The sequence below is a fragment of the Protomyctophum parallelum genome (genome assembly GCF_964188405.1).
Source record: "Protomyctophum parallelum genome assembly, chromosome: 23".
In the NCBI taxonomy this organism is placed as follows: Eukaryota; Metazoa; Chordata; class Actinopteri; order Myctophiformes; family Myctophidae; genus Protomyctophum; species Protomyctophum parallelum.
In genome coordinates, this window is record NC_139715.1 from 33,736,591 (window position 1) to 33,759,608 (window position 23,018).

Below are 23,018 nucleotides of genomic sequence, written 5' to 3' on the forward strand. Positions count from 1 at the left end.
CGGCTATTTTCAACATGCAACCAAGAGTAAAATGACTTATACTGGATCTCTTGTCCACTATAGTCCCTTCCTAACATTTTAGTCTAGTTTTTATTTGTCGACGAAATTGTCAGTATATTTAGTCTTGGTTTGAGTCATCGTAGCTTAGTTTTCATTTAGTTACCATTTGTTTTTGTCAGTGAAAATAGGTAGTGGACGAACATTTTTCGTCTTAGTTTTAGGAAAACAACACTCTAGACTGTTCGTGTTTCTCCTCCCCACAGGAAGTTTGTGGTGAGCAAAGAGAACGTGGCGCTGATGTACCACGCTCCGGGGAAACACCGGGAGTTCAACGCCTTCGTGTTGGACAAGAGCTACTACGGCCCGTACGACGAGACCACCTGCCTCGACTGGACCGACGACTCCAAGTGAGTCCTGTTGATTTCGTTTGCCAGAAAACGACGACACAACAAAATGTTCGTTGACTGCCTTTTTCCACCGACGAAAACTAAATAAATACGTAATAGACTAAATAGAGCACCGATAGTCTGACGTCACTATCGGTAGAGGGCGCAAATCCACGGGTTCAGTGTTTGAAAAATAAACATGTCATCCCGGCCGTTTCACTCGTATGGATATGAAGAATCAACTGACTGAGAGAAAACGCTAATGTTACTGCAGCTGAATTAGTTAGATTTTCACTAGAAACAGCCTGTATCAAATATGAGTGACTGACTGTCACTGTACAAACGATACAGAGACACCTCCCTGACAATATAACGATACAGAGACACCTCCCTGACAATATAACGATACAGAGACACCTCCCTGACAATATAACGATACAGAGACACCTCCCTGACAATATAACGATACAGAGACACCTCCCTGACAATATAACGATACAGAGACACCTCCCTGACAATATAACGATACAGAGACACCTCCCTGACAATATAACGATACAGAGACACCTCCCTGACAATATAACGATACAGAGACACCTCCCTGACAATATAACGATACAGAGACACCTCCCTGACAATATAACGATACAGAGACACCTCCCTGACAATATAACGATACAGAGACACCTCCCTGACAATATAACGATACAGAGACACCTCCCTGACAATATAACGATACAGAGACCCCTCCCTGACAATATAACGATACAGAGACACCTCCCTGACAATATAACGATACAGAGACACCTCCCTGACAATATAACGATACAGAGACACCTCCCTGACAATATAACGATACAGAGACACCTCCCTGACAATATAACTATACAGAGACACCTCCCTGACAATATAACGATACAGAGACACCTCCCTGACAATATAATGATACAGAGACACCTCCCTGACAATATAACGATACAGAGACACCTCCCTGACAATATAACGATACAGAGACACCTCCCTGACAATATAACGATACAGAGACACCTCCCTGACAATATAACGATACAGAGACACCTCCCTGACAATATAACGATACAGAGACACCTCCCTGACAATATAACGATACAGAGACACCTCCCTGACAATATAACGATACAGAGACACCTCCCTGACAATATAACGATACAGAGACAGCTCCCTGACAATATAACGATACAGAGACACCTCCCTGACAATATAACGATACAGAGACACCTCCCCGACAATATAACGATACAGAGACACCTCCCTGACAATATAACGACACAGAGACACCTCCCTGACAATATAACGACACAGAGACACCTCCCCGACAATATAACGATACAGAGACACCTCCCTGACAATATAACGATACAGAGACACCTCCCTGACAATATAACGATACAGAGACACCTCCCTGACAATATAACGATACAGAGACACCTCCCTGACAATATAACGATACAGAGACACCTCCCTGACAATATAACGATACAGAGACACCTCCCTGACAATATAACGATACAGAGACACCTCCCTGACAATATAACGATACAGAGACACCTCCCTGACAATATAACGATACAGAGACACCTCCCTGACAATATAACGATACAGAGACACCTCCCTGACAATATAACGATACAGAGACACCTCCCTGACAATATAACGACACAGAGACACCTCCCTGACAATATAACGATACAGAGACACCTCCCTGACAATATAACGATACAGAGACACCTCCCTGACAATATAACGATACAGAGACACCTCCCTGACAATATAACGATACAGAGACACCTCCCTGACAATATAACGATACAGAGACACCTCCCTGACAATATAACGATACAGAGACACCTCCCTGACAATATAACGACACAGAGACACCTCCCTGACAATATAACGATACAGAGACACCTCCCTGACAATATAACGATACAGAGACACCTCCCTGACAATATAACGATACAGAGACGCCTCCCTGACAATATAACGATACAGAGACACCTCCCTGACAATATAACGACACAGAGACACCTCCCTGACAATATAACGATACAGAGACACCTCCCTGACAATATAACGATACAGAGACGCCTCCCTGACAATATAACGATACAGAGACACCTCCCTGACAATATAACGATACAGTGACACCTCCCTGACAATATAACGATACAGAGACACCTCACTGACAATATAACGACACAGAGACACCTCCCTGACAATATAACGACACAGAGACACCTCCCTTGGGCCCGGCCCGGGCCCGTGGAGTTAAGGGCCCGCCCGGCCCTAAGCCTGTTGGTCAAGTCCAGAATAGGCCCGGGCCCGGCCCAAAAGCCTGACATTTTTTATTTTTTTATTACCCTATTTCTATAGCATGCGCGCCGCGGCCGCATTATTGGTGCACATTTGTTGCACGGACGCAGCAGCAGCAGCAGAAGCTACTCACAGCTGCACTATATCGCTCTGATAAACCCACATTAAGGAACAAGAAGTCAATAACACACAGACGTCACACTAAAAAGTAGCCTACTTAATTATAGTTTTATATAGTAGCTGCTGCACGTGCACTGTCAATCAGCGCAACGCGTTGTGAGCTTGCAGATCGGCTATCGCGGACTCACGCTGCATTATAAAACCCAGACGGACAATAATAATAAGTAAGAACACTTACGTTATGTATCTGCAGTTTCTGCAATGTACAAATCCAACTTTGTTTAGTGTGGTACTGGTAATAATGCTCCCGCAGTATTTAATTTGTTTTTATTGCGGATCTCCTGAAATGAATTCTGTCAGAGAGCCGTAGCCTAGGCCTACTTACTTAGTACTCGGTGTGTGTGTGTGTGTGTGTGTGTGTGTGTGTGTGTGTGTGTCCGGCCCGTTTGGTGGGCCGGGCCGGACCCCGTCGGTACCCGACGGGCTTGCAGGGCTCTACTCCCTGACAACAACGCCGAGACAGCTTGTTTCTTTTTGGACCACAACGCTTATAGTAGACGATATTAAGATCAGCCCATGTTATTCTCCATAGAGAAATTACTTCTGTGAACCAGAGGAATCGAGGGGATGAGCGAGTTACGTCAGGACTTTGGCGCTCTGTAAAAACTAAGCTATGACGACTAAAACTAAGACTGAATATGATTGAACATTTTGTCAGCAAATACAAAAAAACTAGACTAAAATGTTAGGGAGGGAACTAGTGGAGAAGAGGTCCAGTACAACTAAAAAAATACATTTTATGCTTTGTTGCATGCTGAAAACAGCAGATCTACAAGCGCACAGTGCGTCGCAGGCTATTACGAATACGGGTTCTGTTCGACGTGAGGAAAAAGATGTGAAACCCAGCGTTTCTCTTCCTCCAGGTGTTTCGCGGTGGGCAGCAAGGACATGTCCACCTGGGTGTTTGGGGCCGAGCGCTGGGCCAACCTCATCTACTACTCCCTGGGAGGACACAAGGACGTGGTGGTGGGCTGCTTCTTCCAGAAGGACAGTCTGGATGTGAGTGTCTGTCCTCTCTGTGTCCTCCCTGGGAGGACACAGAGAGCTTGTAGATCTGCCATCTTTGAAGAATCGTTAAAATGTGGCGCAAATGTTTTTAACTGGGGGTCATGAAAAAGGTTGAGCACCACTGACATAGAAACAGTTTTTCTGAAAACGGTTAGAAGCCATTTCTTTTCTCTCCAAAGAATCTGTCTCAGGTCTAAATGGTTTAACCCATTCTGACCGGGCACCCATTTTGGTGTCAGCATCATGTTATGCTTTAGCTATTTAAAAATAGCAGATTTACAAGCTCATATCGCGCCACCGAGTGGCGCGATACGAGCTTGTAGGTCTGCTATTTTTTTGAAAAATCGAAGAACGACTGACATTTTTAGAATCTGATCTCAGGTCAGAATGGGTTCATCAGACCAGTGTGTGTCCGGCGGAAACCTCGTATGAATCTGATCTCAGGTCAGAATGGGTTCATCAGACCAGTGTGTGTCCGGCGGAAACCTCGTATGAATCTGATCTCAGGTCAGAATGGGTTCATCAGACCAGTGTGTGTCCGGCGGAAACCTCGTATGAATCTGATCTCAGGTCAGAATGGGTTCATCAGACCAGTGTGTGTCCGGCGGAAACCTCGTATGAATCTGATCTCAGGTCAGAATGGGTTAAAACACGATCAGTGCCGGAAGTTCTTCAAAATAAGAGCTCTGGGGTTCCAGAGTTGTCTGGTCGCTTTTACTCTGAAACCCCACGACCCGGAGACAATCCACTAAAAAAAAAGTTGACTTTACATTGCTATAGCTTACATTGCGATCGTTTTAATTTATACGATATATCTGATCCAAAAAGCGTTCATATTTAGCGGGAGAGAGACGGATGAGGAGCGTCCTATGTATGTATGTATGTACGCGTCGGTTGGGACCCCCTATGACATGTGGCAACGTTCTATGTACGGAATTGGTTAATGTCACTCATTAAATGGAGGTCCTGGGGCACGGTGGCACAGTTGGTAGTGCTGTCGCCTCACAGCTAGAAGGTCCTGGGTTCGATTCCCGCTCGGGGCGCTGTGGGTGCTGGCGGCGTGTTTCCTCCTCCGCGTCATCAGTGCCCATACCCGAAGGTGGGGTTGGCGAAAGGGCCTTTCTGTGTGGAGTTTGCATGTTCTCCCCGTGTCCCCTAGGGTAGGTACCCTCACATGTTCTCCCCGTGTCCCCTAGGGTAGGTACCCTCACATGTTCTCCCCGTGTCCCCTAGGGTAGGTACCCTCACATGTTCTCCCTGTGTCCCCTAGGGTAGGTACCCTCACAAAAAACATGCCGTAATACTGGTCACTCAACTGCCTCCCCCTGGCCCTGAATAACGTGTTCCTTCCACGCGCTACGTCCAACCAGGGAAACTCCCCCCTGTCAGGTGTAAAGGAGCAACTTGGACACTCAGGCATGAAGGAAGCATGAGTTCAAGTCCGTTGCTCTCCCCTTGTCCCCCATATATGGGGACTAGGTTGGTCTCCCCTTGTCCCCCATATATGGGGACTAGGTTGGTCTCCCCTTGTCCCCCATATATGGGGACTAGGTTGGTCTCCCCTTGTCCCCCATATATGGGGGACTAGGTTGCTCTCCCCTTGTCCCCCATATATGGGGACTAGGTTGCTCTCCCCTTGTCCCCCATATATGGGGACTAGGTTGCTCTCCCCTTGTCCCCCATATATGGGGACTAGGTTTCTCTCCCCTTGTCCCCCATATATGGGGACTAGGTTGGTCTCCCCTTGTCCCCCATATATGGGGACTAGGTTGCTCTCCCCTTGTCCCCCATATATGGGGACTAGGTTGGTCTCCCCTTGTCCCCCATATATGGGGACTAGGTTGGTCTCCCCTTGTCCCCCATATATGGGGACTAGGTTGGTCTCCCCTTGTCCCTCATATATGGGGACTAGGTTGGTGGAGGGTGTGTAGAGCCCAGGATCACATTAGATGATTGACACAGGGGTGAAAAATGGGTTACAAAATCGTGGGATAAAAAAAATATATATATATTTTTTAATGTAGGTCCACTCCTCATTCCCTCCTTGTCTTGTTGTAACCCACAGCTGTACACGGTGAGCCAGGACGGCAAGCTGTGTGTGTGGGAGAGCGACACGGAGCTGGACGGCCTGGTGCTGGGGAGGACGAGGAAGGAGAAGGGAGGAGAGGAAGAGGAGGAAGAGGAGGAGGAGAGGGAGGAGGAGGACGGAGGAGAACCCAGGGGGGGCGAGGTCATCAGGGGGAAAGCCCAGGCGCCCAAAGACAGAGGGACGGTGCCCAACGTCCGCTACAAGCAGAAGAGCACGTAAGCTAACCGCGCCTTGCCTCCATTCACGTAAGCTAACCGCGCCTTGCCTCCATTCACGTAAGCTAACCGCGCCTTGCCTCCATTCACGTAAGCTAACCGCGCCTTGCCTCCATTCACGTGAGCTAACCGCGCCTTGCCTCCATTCACGTGAGCTAACCGCGCCTTGCCTCCATTCACGTAAGCTAACCGCGCCTTGCCTCCATTCACGTAAGCTAACCGCGCCTTGCCTCCATTCACGTAAGCTAACCGCGCCTTGCCTCCATTCACGTAAGCTAACCGCGCCTTGCCTCCATTCACGTAAGCTAACCGCGCCTTGCCTCCATTCACGTGAGCTAACCGCGCCTTGCCTCCATTCACGTGAGCTAACCGCGCCTTGCCTCCATTCACGTGAGCTAACCGCGCCTTGCCTCCATTCACGTGAGCTAACCGCGCCTTGCCTCCATTCACGTGAGCTAACCGCGCCTTGCCTCCATTCACGTAAGCTAACCGCGCCTTGCCTCCATTCACGTAAGCTAACCGCGCCTTGCCTCCATTCACGTGAGCTAACCGCGCCTTGCCTCCATTCACGTAAGCTAACCGCGCCTTGCCTCCATTCACGTAAGCTAACCGCGCCTTGCCTCCATTCACGTAAGCTAACCGCGCCTTGCCTCCATTCACGTAAGCTAACCGCGCCTTGCCTCCATTCACGTGAGCTAACCGCGCCTTGCCTCCATTCACGTAAGCTAACCGCGCCTTGCCTCCATTCACGTGAGCTAACCGCGCCTTGCCTCCATTCACGTGAGCTAACCGCGCCTTGCCTCCATTCACGTAAGCTAACCGCGCCTTGCCTCCATTCACGTGAGCTAACCGCGCCTTGCCTCCATTCACGTAAGCTAACCGCGCCTTGCCTCCATTCACGTAAGCTAACCGCGCCTTGCCTCCATTCACGTGAGGTAACCGCGCCTTGCCTCCATTCACGTAAGCTAACCGCGCCTTGCCTCCATTCACGTAAGCTAACCGCGCCTTGCCTCCATTCACGTAAGCTAACCGCGCCTTGCCTCCATTCACGTAAGCTAACCGCGCCTTGCCTCCATTCACGTAAGCTAACCGCGCCTTGCCTCCATTCACGTGAGCTAACCGCGCCTTGCCTCCATTCACGTGAGCTAACCGCGTCTTGCCTCCATTCACGTAAGCTAACCGCGCCTTGCCTCCATTCACGTGAGCTAACCGCGCCTTGCCTCCATTCACGTAAGCTAACCGCGCCTTGCCTCCATTCACGTAAGCTAACCGCGCCTTGCCTCCATTCACGTGAGCTAACCGCGCCTTGCCTCCATTCACGTAAGCTAACCGTGCCTTGCCTCCATTCACGTAAGCTAACCGCGCCTTGCCTCCATTCACGTAAGCTAACCGCGCCTTGCCTCCATTCACGTAAGCTAACCGCGCCTTGCCTCCATTCACGTAAGCTAACCGCGCCTTGCCTCCATTCACGTAAGCTAACCGCGCCTTGCCTCCATTCACGTAAGCTAACCGCGCCTTGCCTCCATTCACGTAAGCTAACCGCGCCTTGCCTCCATTCACGTAAGCTAACCGCGCCTTGCCTCGATTCACGTAAGCTAACCGCGCCTTGCCTCCATTCACGTAAGCTAACCGCGCCTTGCCTCCATTCACGTAAGCTAACCGCGCCTTGCCTCCATTCACGTAAGCTAACCGCGCCTTGCCTCCATTCACGTAAGCTAACCGCGCCTTGCCTCCATTCACGTAAGCTAACCGCGCCTTGCCTCCATTCACGTAAGCTAACCGCGCCTTGCCTCCATTCACGTAAGCTAACCGCGCCTTGCCTCCATTCACGTAAGCTAACCGCGCCTTGCCTCCATTCACGTAAGCTAACCGCGCCTTGCCTCCATTCACGTAAGCTAACCGCGCCTTGCCTCCATTCACGTAAGCTAACCGCGCCTTGCCTCCATTCACGTAAGCTAACCGCGCCTTGCCTCCATTCACGTAAGCTAACCGCGCCTTGCCTCCATTCACGTAAGCTAACCGCGCCTTGCCTCCATTCACGTAAGCTAACCGCGCCTTGCCTCCATTCACGTAAGCTAACCGCGCCTTGCCTCCATTCACGTAAGCTAACCGCGCCTTGCCTCCATTCACGTAAGCTAACCGCGCCTTGCCTCCATTCACGTAAGCTAACCGCGCCTTGCCTCCATTCACGTAAGCTAACCGCGCCTTGCCTCCATTCACGTAAGCTAACCGCGCCTTGCCTCCATTCACGTAAGCTAACCGCGCCTTGCCTCCACGCTTGACTTTAAAGTTAAAAATGTATTGACCCATTTTGGGTGGGAACCCCTTTTTGGTGTTTTAAACATTGTTATAATGTATTAATTTAGCTATTGAAAAATAGCAGATCTACAAGCTCATAGCGCGCCACTCTATGAGCTTGTAGGTCTGCTACTTTTTTTTTTTATCGTGAAAATAGAGTTCAACAGCCTGAGTCTTTGTTCCTTCAGACATTTCTTCAACAAGGAGGGACAGTTCAACAACCTGACGGCCGCCACCTTCCACAAGAACACTCACATCCTGGTGACGGGCTTCGCCTCAGGGGTGTTCCACCTCCACGAGCTGCCCGACTTCAACCTCATACACTCGCTCAGGTCAGTTAGGTTATAGTTATATTATATTATTATAGTTATATCAGGGCTCCTGTGTTCTTCTCAGGTCAGTCAGGGCTCCTGTGTTCTTCTCAGGTCAGTCAGGGCTCCTGTGTTCAGGTCAGTTAGGGCTCCTGTGTTCAGGTCAGTCAGGGCTCCTGTGTTCAGGTCAGTCAGGGCTCCTGTGTTCAGGTCAGTTAGGGCTCCTGTGTTCAGGTCAGTTAGGGCTCCTGTGTTCTTCTCAGGTCAGTTAGGGCTCCTGTGTTCAGGTCAGTTAGGGCTCCTGTGTTCTTCTCAGGTCAGTTAGGGCTCCTGTGTTCTTCTCAGGTCAGTCAGGGCTCCTGTGTTCAGGTCAGTTAGGGCTCCTGTGTTCTTCTCAGGTCAGTCAGGGCTCCTGTGTTCAGGTCAGTTAGGGCTCCTGTGTTCTTCTCAGGTCAGTTAGGGCTCCTGTGTTCAGGTCAGTTAGGGCTCCTGTGTTCTTCTCAGGTCAGTTAGGGCTCCTGTGTTCAGGTCAGTTAGGGCTCCTGTGTTCAGGTCAGTCAGGGCTCCTGTGTTCAGGTCAGTTAGGGCTCCTGTGTTCTTCTCAGGTCAGTCAGGGCTCCTGTGTTCTTCTCAGGTCAGTCAGGGCTCCTGTGTTCAGGTCAGTTAGGGCTCCTGTGTTCTTCTCAGGTCAGTCAGGGCTCCTGTGTTCAGGTCAGTTAGGGCTCCTGTGTTCTTCTCAGGTCAGTCAGGGCTCCTGTGTTCTTCTCAGGTCAGTCAGGGCTCCTGTGTTCAGGTCAGTTAGGGCTCCTGTGTTCTTCTCAGGTCAGTTAGGGCTCCTGTGTTCAGGTCAGTTAGGGCTCCTGTGTTCAGGTCAGTTAGGGCTCCTGTGTTCAGGTCAGTTAGGGCTCCTGTGTTCTTCTCAGGTCAGTTAGGGCTCCTGTGTTCAGGTCAGTTAGGGCTCCTGTGTTCAGGTCAGTCAGGGCTCCTGTGTTCAGGTCAGTTAGGGCTCCTGTGTTCTTCTCAGGTCAGTTAGGGCTCCTGTGTTCAGGTCAGTTAGGGCTCCTGTGTTCAGGTCAGTTAGGGCTCCTGTGTTCTTCTCAGGTCAGTTAGGGCTCCTGTGTTCAGGTCAGTTAGGGCTCCTGTGTTCAGGTCAGTTAGGGCTCCTGTGTTCAGGTCAGTTAGGGCTCCTGTGTTCTTCTCAGGTCAGTTAGGGCTCCTGTGTTCTTCTCAGGTCAGTTAGGGCTCCTGTGTTCAGGTCAGTTAGGGCTCCTGTGTTCAGGTCAGTTAGGGCTCCTGTGTTCAGGTCAGTTAGGGCTCCTGTGTTCAGGTCAGTTAGGGCTCCTGTGTTCTTCTCAGGTCAGTTAGGGCTCCTGTGTTCTTCTCAGGTCAGTTAGGGCTCCTGTGTTCAGGTCAGTTAGGGCTCCTGTGTTCAGGTCAGTTAGGGCTCCTGTGTTCAGGTCAGTTAGGGCTCCTGTGTTCTTCTCAGACAATGTATGTGTGCATTTACATTTAGCTGACACTAGTAACTTTAAATGGTTGAGCAGCAGATGGTAATGTAGTGCCTTGCACAAGGGCAATACAACAGGAAGTCTACCTGTCGTCATCATCATCATTTTTCGAACCGCGAGATCATGGATTTCACAACGCCACGCCAGACTTTCCGGTCCTTCATTGCCACCACCAGTTCCTGCTTACTGATGCATGATTGCATGACTGCCTCGTGATGACATAATGTGTCCCTATAGCGATGACATCAGAGGGAACGACAGTTTTCTACCTTTAGTCAACTTTTAGGCAGGACTCCAGAGAAGAAGGGAAGATATAACCTCATTGTCAGCTCTGTAGCAGTGGCCGGAAAACTGTGTTCTTCTGGATCGGACCAGTGAAGAAACACAGGGAAGGTTGCCGTATATTAGATCAGTCGATGGGTGGACTAGTGTAGAAACACAGGGAAGGTTGCCATATATTAGATCAGTCGATGGGTGGACTAGTGTAGAAACACAGGGAAGGTTGCCGTATATTAGATCAGTCGATGGGTGGACTAGTGAAGAAACACAGGGAAGGTTGCCGTATATTAGATCAGTCGATGGGTGGACTAGTGTAGAAACACAGGGAAGGTTGACGTATATTACCGTAATTTCCGGACTATAAGCCGCACCTGAATATAAGCCGCACCAGCCAAATTTAGGGAAAATCCCATATACAAGCCGCACCGGACTATAAGCCGCACCGGACTGTAAGCCGCAGCTACGTTAGCTCAGAGCCTGAGATGGCTCTGCGTTAGCTGTAAAAATCCATAGATTAGCCGCACCGTTGTATAAGCCGCAGGGTTCAAATCATGGGTAAAAAGCCGCGGCTTATAGTCCGGAAATTACGGTAGATCAGTCGCTGGGTGGACTAGTGTAGAAACACAGGGAAGGTTACCGTATATTAGATCAGTCGATGGGTGGACTAGTGTAGAAACACAGGGAAGGTTACCGTATATTAGATCAGTCGATGGGTGGACTAGTGAAGAAACACAGGGAAGGTTGCTGTATATTAGATCAGTCGATGGGTGGCTCTTCTCTTCAGAGACAGATGTTGCGCTCTCATTAGAAGGCGGGTGTAAGGCCATCCTCTCATTAGAAGGCGGGTGTAAGGCCATCCTCTCATTAGAAGGAGGGTGTAAGGCCATCCTCTCATTAGAAGGCGGGTGTAAGGCCATCCTCTCATTAGAAGGAGGGTGTAAGGCCATCCTCTCATTAGAAGGCGGGTGTAAGGTCCATCCTCTCATTAGAAGGAGGGTGTAAGGTCCATCCTCTCATTAGAAGGAGGGTGTAAATGCCATCCTCTCATTAGAAGGCGGGTGTAAGGCCATCCTCTCATTAGAAGGCGGGTGTAAATGCCATCCTCTCATTAGAAGGCGGGTGTAAGGCCATCCTCTCATTAGAAGGCGGGTGTAAGGTCCATCCTCTCATTAGAAGGCGGGTGTAAGGCCATCCTCTCATTAGAAGGCGGGTGTAAGGTCCATCCTCTCATTAGAAGGCGGGTGTAAGGTCCATCCTCTCATTAGAAGGCGGGTGTAAGGTCCATCCTCTCATTAGAAGGCGGGTGTAAGGTCCATCCTCTCATTAGAAGGCGGGTGTAAGGTCCATCCTCTCATTAGAAGGCGGGTGTAAGGTCCATCCTCTCATTAGAAGGAGGGTGTAAGGTCCATCCTCTCATTAGAAGGCGGGTGTAAGGCCATCCTCTCATTAGAAGGCGGGTGTAAGGTCCATCCTCTCATTAGAAGGCGGGTGTAAGGTCCATCCTCTCATTAGAAGGCGGGTGTAAGGTCCATCCTCTCATTAGAAGGCGGGTGTAAGGTCCATCCTCTCATTAGAAGGAGGGTGTAAGGTCCATCCTCTCATTAGAAGGAGGGTGTAAGGTCCATCCTCTCATTAGAAGGAGGGTGTAAGGTCCATCCTCTCATTAGAAGGCGGGTGTAAGGCCATCCTCTCATTAGAAGGAGGGTGTAAGGTCCATCCTCTCATTAGAAGGAGGGTGTAAGGCCATCCTCTCATTAGAAGGCGGGTGTAAGGCCATCCTCTCATTAGAAGGCGGGTGTAAGGTCCATCCTCTCATTAGAAGGAGGGTGTAAGGTCCATCCTCTCATTAGAAGGAGGGTGTAAGGCCATCCTCTCATTAGAAGGCGGGTGTAAGGCCATCCTCTCATTAGAAGGCGGGTGTAAGGTCCATCCTCTCATTAGAAGGCGGGTGTAAGGTCCATCCTCTCATTAGAAGGCGGGTGTAAGGTCCATCCTCTCATTAGAAGGCGGGTGTAAGGTCCATCCTCTCATTAGAAGGCGGGTGTAAGGTCCATCCTCTCATTAGAAGGCGGGTGTAAGGTCATCCTCTCATTAGAAGGCGGGTGTAAGGTCCATCCTCTCATTAGAAGGCGGGTGTAAGGTCCATCCTCTCATTAGAAGGCGGGTGTAAGTGCCATCCTCTCATTAGAAGGCGGGTGTAAGTGCCATCCTCTCATTAGAAGGCGGGTGTAAGGTCCATCCTCTCATTAGAAGGCGGGTGTAAGGTCCATCCTCTCATTAGAAGGCGGGTGTAAGGTCATCCTCTCATTAGAAGGCGGGTGTAAAGGCCATCCTCTCATTAGAAGGCGGGTGTAAGGTCCATCCTCTCATTAGAAGGCGGGTGTAAGGTCCATCCTCTCATTAGAAGGCGGGTGTAAGGTCCATCCTCTCATTAGAAGGCGGGTGTAAGGTCCATCCTCTCATTAGAAGGCGGGTGTAAGGTCCATCCTCTCATTAGAAGGCGGGTGTAAGGTCCATCCTCTCATTAGAAGGCGGGTGTAAGGTCCATCCTCTCATTAGAAGGCGGGTGTAAGGTCCATCCTCTCATTAGAAGGCGGGTGTAAGGTCCATCCTCTCATTAGAAGGCGGGTGTAAGTGCCATCCTCTCATTAGAAGGCGGGTGTAAGGTCCATCCTCTCATTAGAAGGCGGGTGTAAGTGCCATCCTCTCATTAGAAGGCGGGTGTAAGGTCCATCCTCTCATTAGAAGGCGGGTGTAAGGTCCATCCTCTCATTAGAAGGCGGGTGTAAGGTCCATCCTCTCATTAGAAGGCGGGTGTAAATGCCATCCTCTCATTAGAAGGCGGGTGTAAGTGCCATCCTCTCATTAGAAGGCGGGTGTAAGTGCCATCCTCTCATTAGAAGGCGGGTGTAAGGTCCATCCTCTCATTAGAAGGCGGGTGTAAGGTCCATCCTCTCATTAGAAGGCGGGTGTAAGGTCCATCCTCTCATTAGAAGGCGGGTGTAAGTGCCATCCTCTCATTAGAAGGCGGGTGTAAGGTCCATCCTCTCATTAGAAGGCGGGTGTAAGTGCCATCCTCTCATTAGAAGGCGGGTGTAAGGTCCATCCTCTCATTAGAAGGCGGGTGTAAGGTCCATCCTCTCATTAGAAGGCGGGTGTAAGGTCCATCCTCTCATTAGAAGGCGGGTGTAAGGTCCATCCTCTCATTAGAAGGCGGGTGTAAGGTCCATCCTCTCATTAGAAGGCGGGTGTAAGGTCCATCCTCTCATTAGAAGGCGGGTGTAAGGTCCATCCTCTCATTAGAAGGCGGGTGTAAGGTCCATCCTCTCATTAGAAGGCGGGTGTAAGGTCCATCCTCTCATTAGAAGGCGGGTGTAAGGTCCATCCTCTCATTAGAAGGCGGGTGTAAGGTCCATCCTCTCATTAGAAGGCGGGTGTAAGGTCCATCCTCTCATTAGAAGGCGGGTGTAAATGCCATCCTCTCATTAGAAGGCGGGTGTAAATGCCATCCAACTGTTTCTCTAATTTCTTTGAAGAAATATGTCCCTGTAGTCGTGTTTGTACATTAATGGTTGGTTACTAATACTACCTCTAATTGACCATGTTTGCACAGCATCGGTTCTGTTTATATGTCCTACTCGTAGGTGGTTGTGAAAGCCTGGATGGGTTTCACAACCGGGCTATTAATTAAATGCTTAAACCATTTTGACCTGATTGAAAGAATATATATTCAAAGATTTGCGCTTTTCTTGTATTCCCGTTCTTGTACCAACTAAACTAAAATTAATTGGACAGTCAGGTATTATACGATTCTCGCTCAAATTTAGAAATGAGATTAGCTGAAATCAGGATCCTTGACATCACATGAATTGAGTTTCTGCCCAAACCATCTGAATGGTCACAGACTCACTCTTGATATGTTTTAGATCGATTGATTTTATTTTTTATTTCGACCCTGTTTTTTCAATAAAATAACTCAAATGTATTTTTTATAAATTCTGCCCCTCCAGTATTTCTGACCAGAGAATTGCCACTGTGTCCATGAACTACTCCGGAGACTGGATTGGCTTCGGTTGTTCAGGTATGATCCTTTTGGTGTACGGTACAAAAACATGATTTACTTTAGATTTTGTTGGAAACTGTAACGCATACTGTATGATTGATTGATTGATTTTATTGATTTGTTCAGGAATGGGCCAGCTACTGGTCTGGGAGTCACTAGACTAGTTACTAGACTTGTAACTAGTCTAGTGACTAGACTAGTTACTAGACTAGTAACTAGACTAGTTACTAGTCTAGTCACTAGACTAGTGACTAGACTAGTGACTAGACTAGTCACTAGACTAGTTACTAGACTAGTCACTAGACTAGTTACTAGTCTAGTCACTAGACTAGTTACTAGACTAGTGACTAGACTAGTTACTAGACTAGTCTTAATGTGTTGTTGTTCTCCCCAGGAATGGGGCAGCTCCTGGTGTGGGAGTGGCAGAGTGAGTCGTACATCTTCAAGCAGCAGGGTCACTTCAACAACATGGCCTCCCTGGCGTACTCGCCCGACGGGCAGTACGTCGCCACGGGAGGGGACGACGGGAAGGTGAGCGCTGTGTTCTGGGGGAGGGGACGACGGGAAGGTGAGCACTGTGTTCTGGGGGAGGGGACGACAGGAAGGTGAGCGCTGTGTTCTGGGGGAGGGGACGACAGGAAGGTGAGCACTGTGTTCTGGGGGAGGGGACGACGGGAAGGTGAGCACTGTGTTCTGGGGGAGGGGACGACAGGAAGGTGAGCACTGTGTTCTGGGGGAGGGGACGACAGGAACGTGAGCACTGTGTTCTGGGGGAGGGGACGACAGGAAGGTGAGCACTGTGTTCTGGGGGAGGGGACGACAGGAAGGTGAGCACTGTGTTCTGGGGGAGGGGACGACGGGAAGGTGAGCACTGTGTTCTGGGGGAGGGGACGACGGGAAGGTGAGCGCTGTGTTCTGTCCCGTCTGCTCGCTGCATCTCTCTCTGGCGTTTTAGTTATGGCATGTGATATTACAGATTACCTGTGTAACAAGACACAGAATCTGATATGACAACCCCCCCCCCCCCCAGAGCAGAGCATAAGATAAAGACATTACATTCATTACAGTGGGAGTATTTATATATGAATTTACTATTGGCAAATTAATGGTGGGGTGCTTCTTTTGACGAGTATGTCTGTCCAATGATGTGTCCTGATGGAAACGTGGTGTGTGTCGTGTGCGTGTGCGTCGCGGCGTTGCAGGTGAAGGTGTGGAACACCAACAGCGGCCTGTGCTTCGTCACCTTCATGGAGCACACCAGCTCCATCAGCCACGTCACCTTCACCTCCTCCGGCTTCGTCATCGTCAGCGCCTCGCTGGACGGCACGGTCCGCGCCTTCGACCTGCACAGGTACCGGTTTCTGGCTTGATTTCATCGACTAAAACTTAAGACGAAAAATTAAGCAATAAGCCACGAGAGGTCTCAGGTTACCGGGTATTTTACACTGGCTGGGGGCGTAGGTTTGTAACTAAACGGTTACAAACATAATAGCAATATTAACCTCATAAAACGATTGAATTCACAAAAGTAGCTACGCTTTGCGCCACCAGAGCGAGCCACATCACTTCCTTGTTTTTAGCCCCAGTGATTGAAAGAGTGGGTTATCTGTGGAACTTACACCGGTCACGTGACGGTAACCAACCAATCAGAATCAAGTATTGGGACTACCCGTTTTAGAATGTTCGTCGACTACCTTTTTTTTTTCACTGACGAAAACTACATGGAAACTAAATGAAAACTAAAGCTATGATGACTAAAACTCTGACAATTTCGTCAACACAAACGGGACAAAAATGTTAGGAAGGGACTAGTGGACAAGATATCCAGTATATGTCATTTTACACTTGGTTGCATGCTGAAAATAGCTGATCTACAAGCTCTCAACACGTCGCAGCGCGGTGAGTTGTGAGCTTGTAGATCGGCTATTTTCAGCAAGTGTAAAAAAAAAACTGTAATTAGACTGCACCAAGGCCCGCCAAAATACATTTTAGTCGACTAAATCAACTGTGGATTTTTGTCAACTAAAATCTTATGAGATTTAGTCAACTGAAACTAGACTAACACTAAGACATTCAGGGTGACTAAAATGTGACTAAATGGAATTTAGCCACAGGAGAGATTGTACCAATTAGCATTTTTGAGCATTGCAGTCGCTCCAATGCACAGCTTTGTCTGTCTGTCTGTCTGTCTGTCTGTCTGTCTGTCTGTCTGTCTGTCTGTCTGTCTGTTTGAGCACGGAATGTCTGTGACGTCATGTTGTTGACATCATCCGACGTCATCATTGTGATGGCTGGCACCGATCACTTCACACGAGATTTTGTGCGATTTTATTTTTAATACAGTTTCCGATAGCCATACCTCGAATTGCGATCGCATAAACGCATTTCTCTGAAGGGTCTAGACATTTACTGCCACTGGCGGCTTTGTCTCAGGAGGTAGAGCAGGTCGTCCAATGATCCGTGGGTCGGCGGTTCGAATCCCGGCTCCTCCTCCTCCTGTCCACATGTGGAAGTGTCCTTGAGCAAAGACACTGAACCCTACACTGCCTCCAATGAGTCGGTCGGTGTGAGCTCGCCACCGTCGGTGTGTGAATGTGGGAAGTGAGGACGCTGGCGTCGACTGTTCGCCGCTTCACCTCCCAATGTATGAATGAATGAACCTTTACCTCCCAATGTATGAATGAATGAACCTTCACCTCCCAACGTATGAATGAATGAACCTTCACCTCCCAATGTATGAATGAATGAACCTTCACCTCCCAATGTATGAATGAATGAACCTTCACCTCCCAATGTATGAATGAATGAACCTTCACCTCCCAATGTATGAATGAATTAACCTTCACCTCCCAATGTATGAATGAATGAACCTTCACCTCCCAACGTATGAATGAATGAACCTTCACCTCCCAATGTATGAATGAATGAACCTTCACCTCCCAATGTATGAATGAATGAACCTTCACCTCCCAATGTATGAATGAATGAACCTTCACCTCCCAATGTATGAATGAATGAACCTTCACCTCCCAACGTATGAATGAATGAACCTTCACCTCCCAACGTATGAATGAATGAACCTTCACCTCCCAACGTATGAATGAATGAACCTTCACCTCCCAACGTATGAATGAATGAACCTTCACCTCCCAATGTATGAATGAATGAACCTTCACCTCCCAATGTATGAATGAATGAACCTTCACCTCCCAATGTATGAATGAATGAACCTTCACCTCCCAACGTATGAATGAATGAACCTTCACCTCCCAACGTATGAATGAATGAACCTTCACCTCCCAACGTATGAATGAATGAACCTTCACCTCCCAATGTATGAATGAATGAACCTTCACCTCCCAACGTATGAATGAATGAACCTTCACCTCCCAATGTATGAATGAATGAACCTTCACCTCCCAATGTATGAATGAATGAACCTTCACCTCCCAATGTATGAATGAATGAACCTTCACCTCCCAATGTATGAATGAATGAACCTTCACCTCCCAATGTATGAATGAATGAACCTTCACCTCCCAATGTATGAATGAATGAACCTTCACCTCCCAATGTATGAATGAATGAACCTTCACCTCCCAATGTATGAATGAATGAACCTTCACCTCCCAACGTATGAATGAATGAACCTTCACCTCCCAATGTATGAATGAATGAACCTTTACCTCCCAATGTATGAATGAATGAACCTTCACCTCCCAATGTATGAATGAATGAACCTTCACCTCCCAATGTGTGAATGAATGAACCTTCACCTCCCAATGTATGAATGAATGAACCTTCACCTCCCAATGTATGAATGAATGAACCTTCACCTCCCAATGTATGAATGAATGAACCTTCACCTCCCAACGTATGAATGAATGAACCTTCACCTCCCAATGTATGAATGAATGAACCTTCACCTCCCAACGTATGAATGAATGAACCTTCACCTCCCAACGTATGAATGAATGAACCTTCACCTCCCAATGTATGAATGAATGAACCATTGTAAAGCGCTTTGAGCACTTAGAAAAGCGCTATAACAATGCAATGTGTGTGTGTGTGTGTGCGCGTGTGTGTGTGTGTGTCTACACAGGTACCGAAACTTCCGCACGTTCACGTCTCCGCGGCCGGCCCAGTTCTCGTGCCTGGCGGTGGACGCCAGCGGAGAGCTGGTCAGCGCCGGCTCCCAGGACTCCTTTGAGGTCTTCCTCTGGTCCATGCAGACGGGTCGGCTGCTGGAGGTCCTGGCGGGCCACGAGGGCCCGGTCAGCAGCCTGTGCTTCAGCCCGGTCCAGTCGGTTCTGGCCAGCGCCTCGTGGGACGGGACGGTCCAGCTGTGGGACATGAAGGACAGCTGGCAGGCCAAGGAGACGCTGAAGCTCCCCAACGACTGTATGTTCAGTTTATTTACACGTTACTGTACAAGGAGACGCTGAAGCTCCCCAACGACTGTATGTTCAGTTTATTTACACGTTACTGTACAAGGAGACGCTGAAGCTCCCCAACGACTGTACGTATGCTGTACTGTACTGTACTGTACGCTCCCCAACGACTGTATGTTCAGTTTATTGACACGTTTATGACGGACGGGACAGGACGTGGAGAGGGGGTCATAGTGCAGAATGTCTCATTTCAAAGACTATGGGCTGTATTTTGCGTGTCTTAAGTACCAAGTCTCATTACTTAACCCATTCTGACCTGAGATCAGATTCATACGAGGTTTTCCACTGGACACACACTGGTCTGATGAACCCATTCTGACCTGAGATCAGATTCTAGAAATGTCAGTCGCTCTTCGATTTTTCAAAAATAGCAGACCTACAAGCTCGTATCGCACCACTCGGTGGCGCGATATGAGCTTGTAGATCTGCTATTTTTCAATAGCTAAAGCATAACATGATGCCGACACCAAAATGGGTGCCCGGTCAGAATGGGTTAAGTACCAAGTCTCATTACTTAACTTAAGACCTGGAGGCGTGGTCAATGCTCTTTGGCCACTCAGAATAGCCAAATGGAGCATTGACCACGCCTCCAGGTCTTAAGTTAAGTAAATAAGACCTGGTACTTAAAGACACGCAAAATACAGCTTCTCTGGCTCGCTCTGGTGGCGCAAAGCGTAGCTTCTTTTGTGAATTCAATCGTTTTATTAGGTTAATATTGCTATTATGTTTGTAACCGTTTTAGAAAAGCAATAAGCCACTCGAGGCCCCAGCTTACCGGGTATTTTACACTGGCGTAGGCAGACCCGAGGCACAGCCTCAGGTCTGCCTACGCCCTCTCGTGGCTTATTGCTTAATCTATGACTCCTAAAGCTATAAATCAAAATGTGCCTGATCCAAACCAACCCTGCCGTCTGTGGTTCTGTCTGTGGTTCTGTCTGTGGTTCTGCTCCAGGCCTGGCCGTGACGTACCGACCCGACGGCCAGGAGCTGGCCGTGGCGTCTCTGAACGGAGAGATCACCTTCTGGAGCCCTCACAGCGCCACGCAGACCGGCAGCGTGTCCGGACGCCACGACCTGGAGACGGGACGCAAGGACGCCGACAAGGTGTCCGCCAAGCACACCGCCAAGGGCAAGTAAGTGACATCATGAAAAGGACAAGGTGTCCGCCAAGCACACCGCCAAGGGCAAGTAAGTGACATCATGAAAAGGACAAGGTGTCCGCCAAGCACACCGCCAAGGGCAAGTAAGTGACATCATGAAAAGGACAAGGTGTCCGCCAAGCACACCGCCAAGGGCAAGTAAGTGACATCATGAAAAGGACAAGGTGTCCGCCAAGCACACCGCCAAGGGCAAGTAAGTGACATCATGAAAAGGACAAGGTGTCCGCCAAGCACACCGCCAAGGGCAAGTAAGTGACATCATGAAAAAGACAAGGTGTCCGCCAAGCACACCGCCAAGGGCAAGTAAGTGACATCATGAAAAAGACAAGGTGTCCGCCAAGCACACCGCCAAGGGCAAGTAAGTGACATCATGAAAAGGAATGAGGAACTCGCACCGCTCATCTGCTCCAATAGCATTTAGTGACAAGGTTTTGAGCCGAGGCTCTTCATCCCAACCGGGGGGCGACTGTCAGTCGTTTTCATGTCAAGGACCCCCAAAACTAAATGTAATTGGCCGCTGACAACCCCATCTGAACATATGTTGTTCCAGGGACCCCCCCATCTGAACATATGTTGAACCAGGGACCCCCCCAGAAGAAAATATGTTGAACCAGGGACCCCCATCTGAACATATGTTGTTCCAGGGACCCCCCCATCTGAACATATGTTGAACCAGGGACCCCCCCAGAAGAAAATATGTTGAACCAGGGACCCCCATCTGAACATATGTTGAACCAGGGACCCCCAGAAGAAAATATGTTGAACCAGGGACCCCCCCATCTGAACATATGTTGAACCAGGGACCCCCCCAGAAGAAAATATGTTGAACCAGGGACCCCCCCATCTGAACATATGTTGAACCAGGGACCCCCCCAGAAGAAAATATGTTGAACCAGGGACCCCCCCATCTGAAAATATGTTGAACCAGGGACCCCCCCAGAAGAAAATATGTTGAACCAGGGACCCCCCCATCTGAACATATGTTGAACCAGGGACCCCCCCAGAAGAAAATATGTTGTTCCAGGGACCCCCAGAAGAAAATATGTTGTTCCAGGGACCCCCAGAAGAAAATATGTTGAACCAGGGACCCCCAGAAGAAAATATGTTGAACCAGGGATCCCCAGAAGAAAATATGTTGAACCAGGGATCCCCAGAAGAAAATATGTTGTTCCAGGGACCCCCAGAAGAAAATATGTTGTTCCAGGGACCCCCAGAAGAAAATATGTTGTTTTAGGGACCCCCAGAAGAAAATATGTTGTTCCAGGGACCCCCAGAAGAAAATATGTTGTTCCAGGGACCCCCAGAAGAAAATATGTTGTTCCAGGGACCCCCAGAAGAAAATATGTTGTTCCAGGGACCCCCAGAAGAAAATATGTTGTTCCAGGGGACCCCCAGAAGAAAATATCTTGTTCCAGGGACCCCCAGAAGAAAATATGTTGTTCCAGGGACCCCCAGAAGCAAATATGTTGTTCCAGGGACCCCCAGAAGAAAATATGTTGAACCAGGGACCCCCAGAAGAAAATATGTTGAACCAGGGACCCCCAGAAGAAAATATGTTGAACCAGGGATCCCCAGAAGAAAATATGTTGAACCAGGGACCCCCAGAAGCAAATATGTTGTTCCAGGGACCCCCATCTGAAAATATGTTGAACCAGGGACCCCCAGAAGAAAATATGTTGTTCCAGGGACCCCCAGAAGAAAATATGTTGTTCCAGGGACCCCCAGAAGCAAAGATTTTAGCCAAAAACTTTCGCTCTTTAACACAATTAAAACATACGACGTGTGAGACTGTTATAAGGATCCCGAAATATTAGTCCCATAGACGTGTGAGGACGTCCTAGCGACGTCCCAGCGACGCGGGGCGAGATAAGAATATATATATTTTTTTTTTTTGGCATTTCGCTTTTCGCTTGCCGTATGCTAACGCTCAGTGCAACTATTAGCTTGTCATTGACTCCCATGTTAGCGCGGCGGAAAGAATGACTCGTATCTCCTAATCCAAGGCGCTCTCCGCGGTGATGAACGGATCGATATGCTGGCGCTTCATTTCTGCTCCTCATCCGTCTCTCCCGCAAAATATGAACGCTTTTTGGAGCGTAAAAAAATAAATTAAGATGATCGGGGATCTGAGGTCTCTTTGTAAAGTCAACTTTTTTTAGGAAAGTGTTTCCGGGTCATGGCTTTCAGAGTAAAAGCGATCAGACAACGCTGGCACCCAGAGCTTCTATTTTGAAGGCACTTCCGGCACTAAATGTTTAATGGTGTTTTCCAGGTCTTTCTCGGCGCTGTGCTACTCGGCGGACGGTGAGTCCATGCTGGCCGGAGGTCAGTCCAAGTTCGTCTGCATCTACAACGTCAGAGAGCAGATGCTGATGAAGAAGTTTGAGATCTCCTGCAACCTGTCGTTCGACGCCATGGAGGTACGGTGAAGAATGACCATAATGTCATCTGATTGGTTGAAACAGCCTTCTAGCCGTGGGTTAAACCAGCACCGTTCACCACCTATAATCAAAACAAAGAATTCAGCCGCTCTGTTCTCCCAGAGCGCTAGCAAACTAACTGGGTGGCTAGGCTAGCTATTTTCTTGGGACATTTGTGGTCGTAGTGACTAACATCTGTCATTAAAAAATATATTCTTTCAGCGATTTTCTTAGTTTTAAGGGTAACTGTGGTAGAATTGCAATATTACACTCGAGGGTGTTGGTTTAACGTGATTAT

The 23,018-nt window shown here is 48.9% G+C and overlaps 1 protein-coding gene across 1 annotated transcript in view; it reads left to right on the forward strand.

Moving 5' to 3' along the window:
• The window catches only part of pwp2h (PWP2 small subunit processome component), a 46,525-nt gene that overhangs the window by 7,548 nt on the left and 15,959 nt on the right, over nucleotides 1-23,018 (forward strand). The window contains exons 5-14 of the mRNA XM_083758296.1: nucleotides 264-407; nucleotides 3,782-3,917; nucleotides 5,992-6,230; nucleotides 8,717-8,860; nucleotides 14,637-14,707; nucleotides 15,084-15,220; nucleotides 15,892-16,040; nucleotides 18,792-19,090; nucleotides 20,093-20,273; nucleotides 22,573-22,720. Coding sequence (XP_083614422.1) covers nucleotides 264-407; nucleotides 3,782-3,917; nucleotides 5,992-6,230; nucleotides 8,717-8,860; nucleotides 14,637-14,707; nucleotides 15,084-15,220; nucleotides 15,892-16,040; nucleotides 18,792-19,090; nucleotides 20,093-20,273; nucleotides 22,573-22,720 — 1,648 coding nt within the window. The remainder of the gene's footprint in view (nucleotides 1-263; nucleotides 408-3,781; nucleotides 3,918-5,991; nucleotides 6,231-8,716; nucleotides 8,861-14,636; nucleotides 14,708-15,083; nucleotides 15,221-15,891; nucleotides 16,041-18,791; nucleotides 19,091-20,092; nucleotides 20,274-22,572; nucleotides 22,721-23,018) is intronic.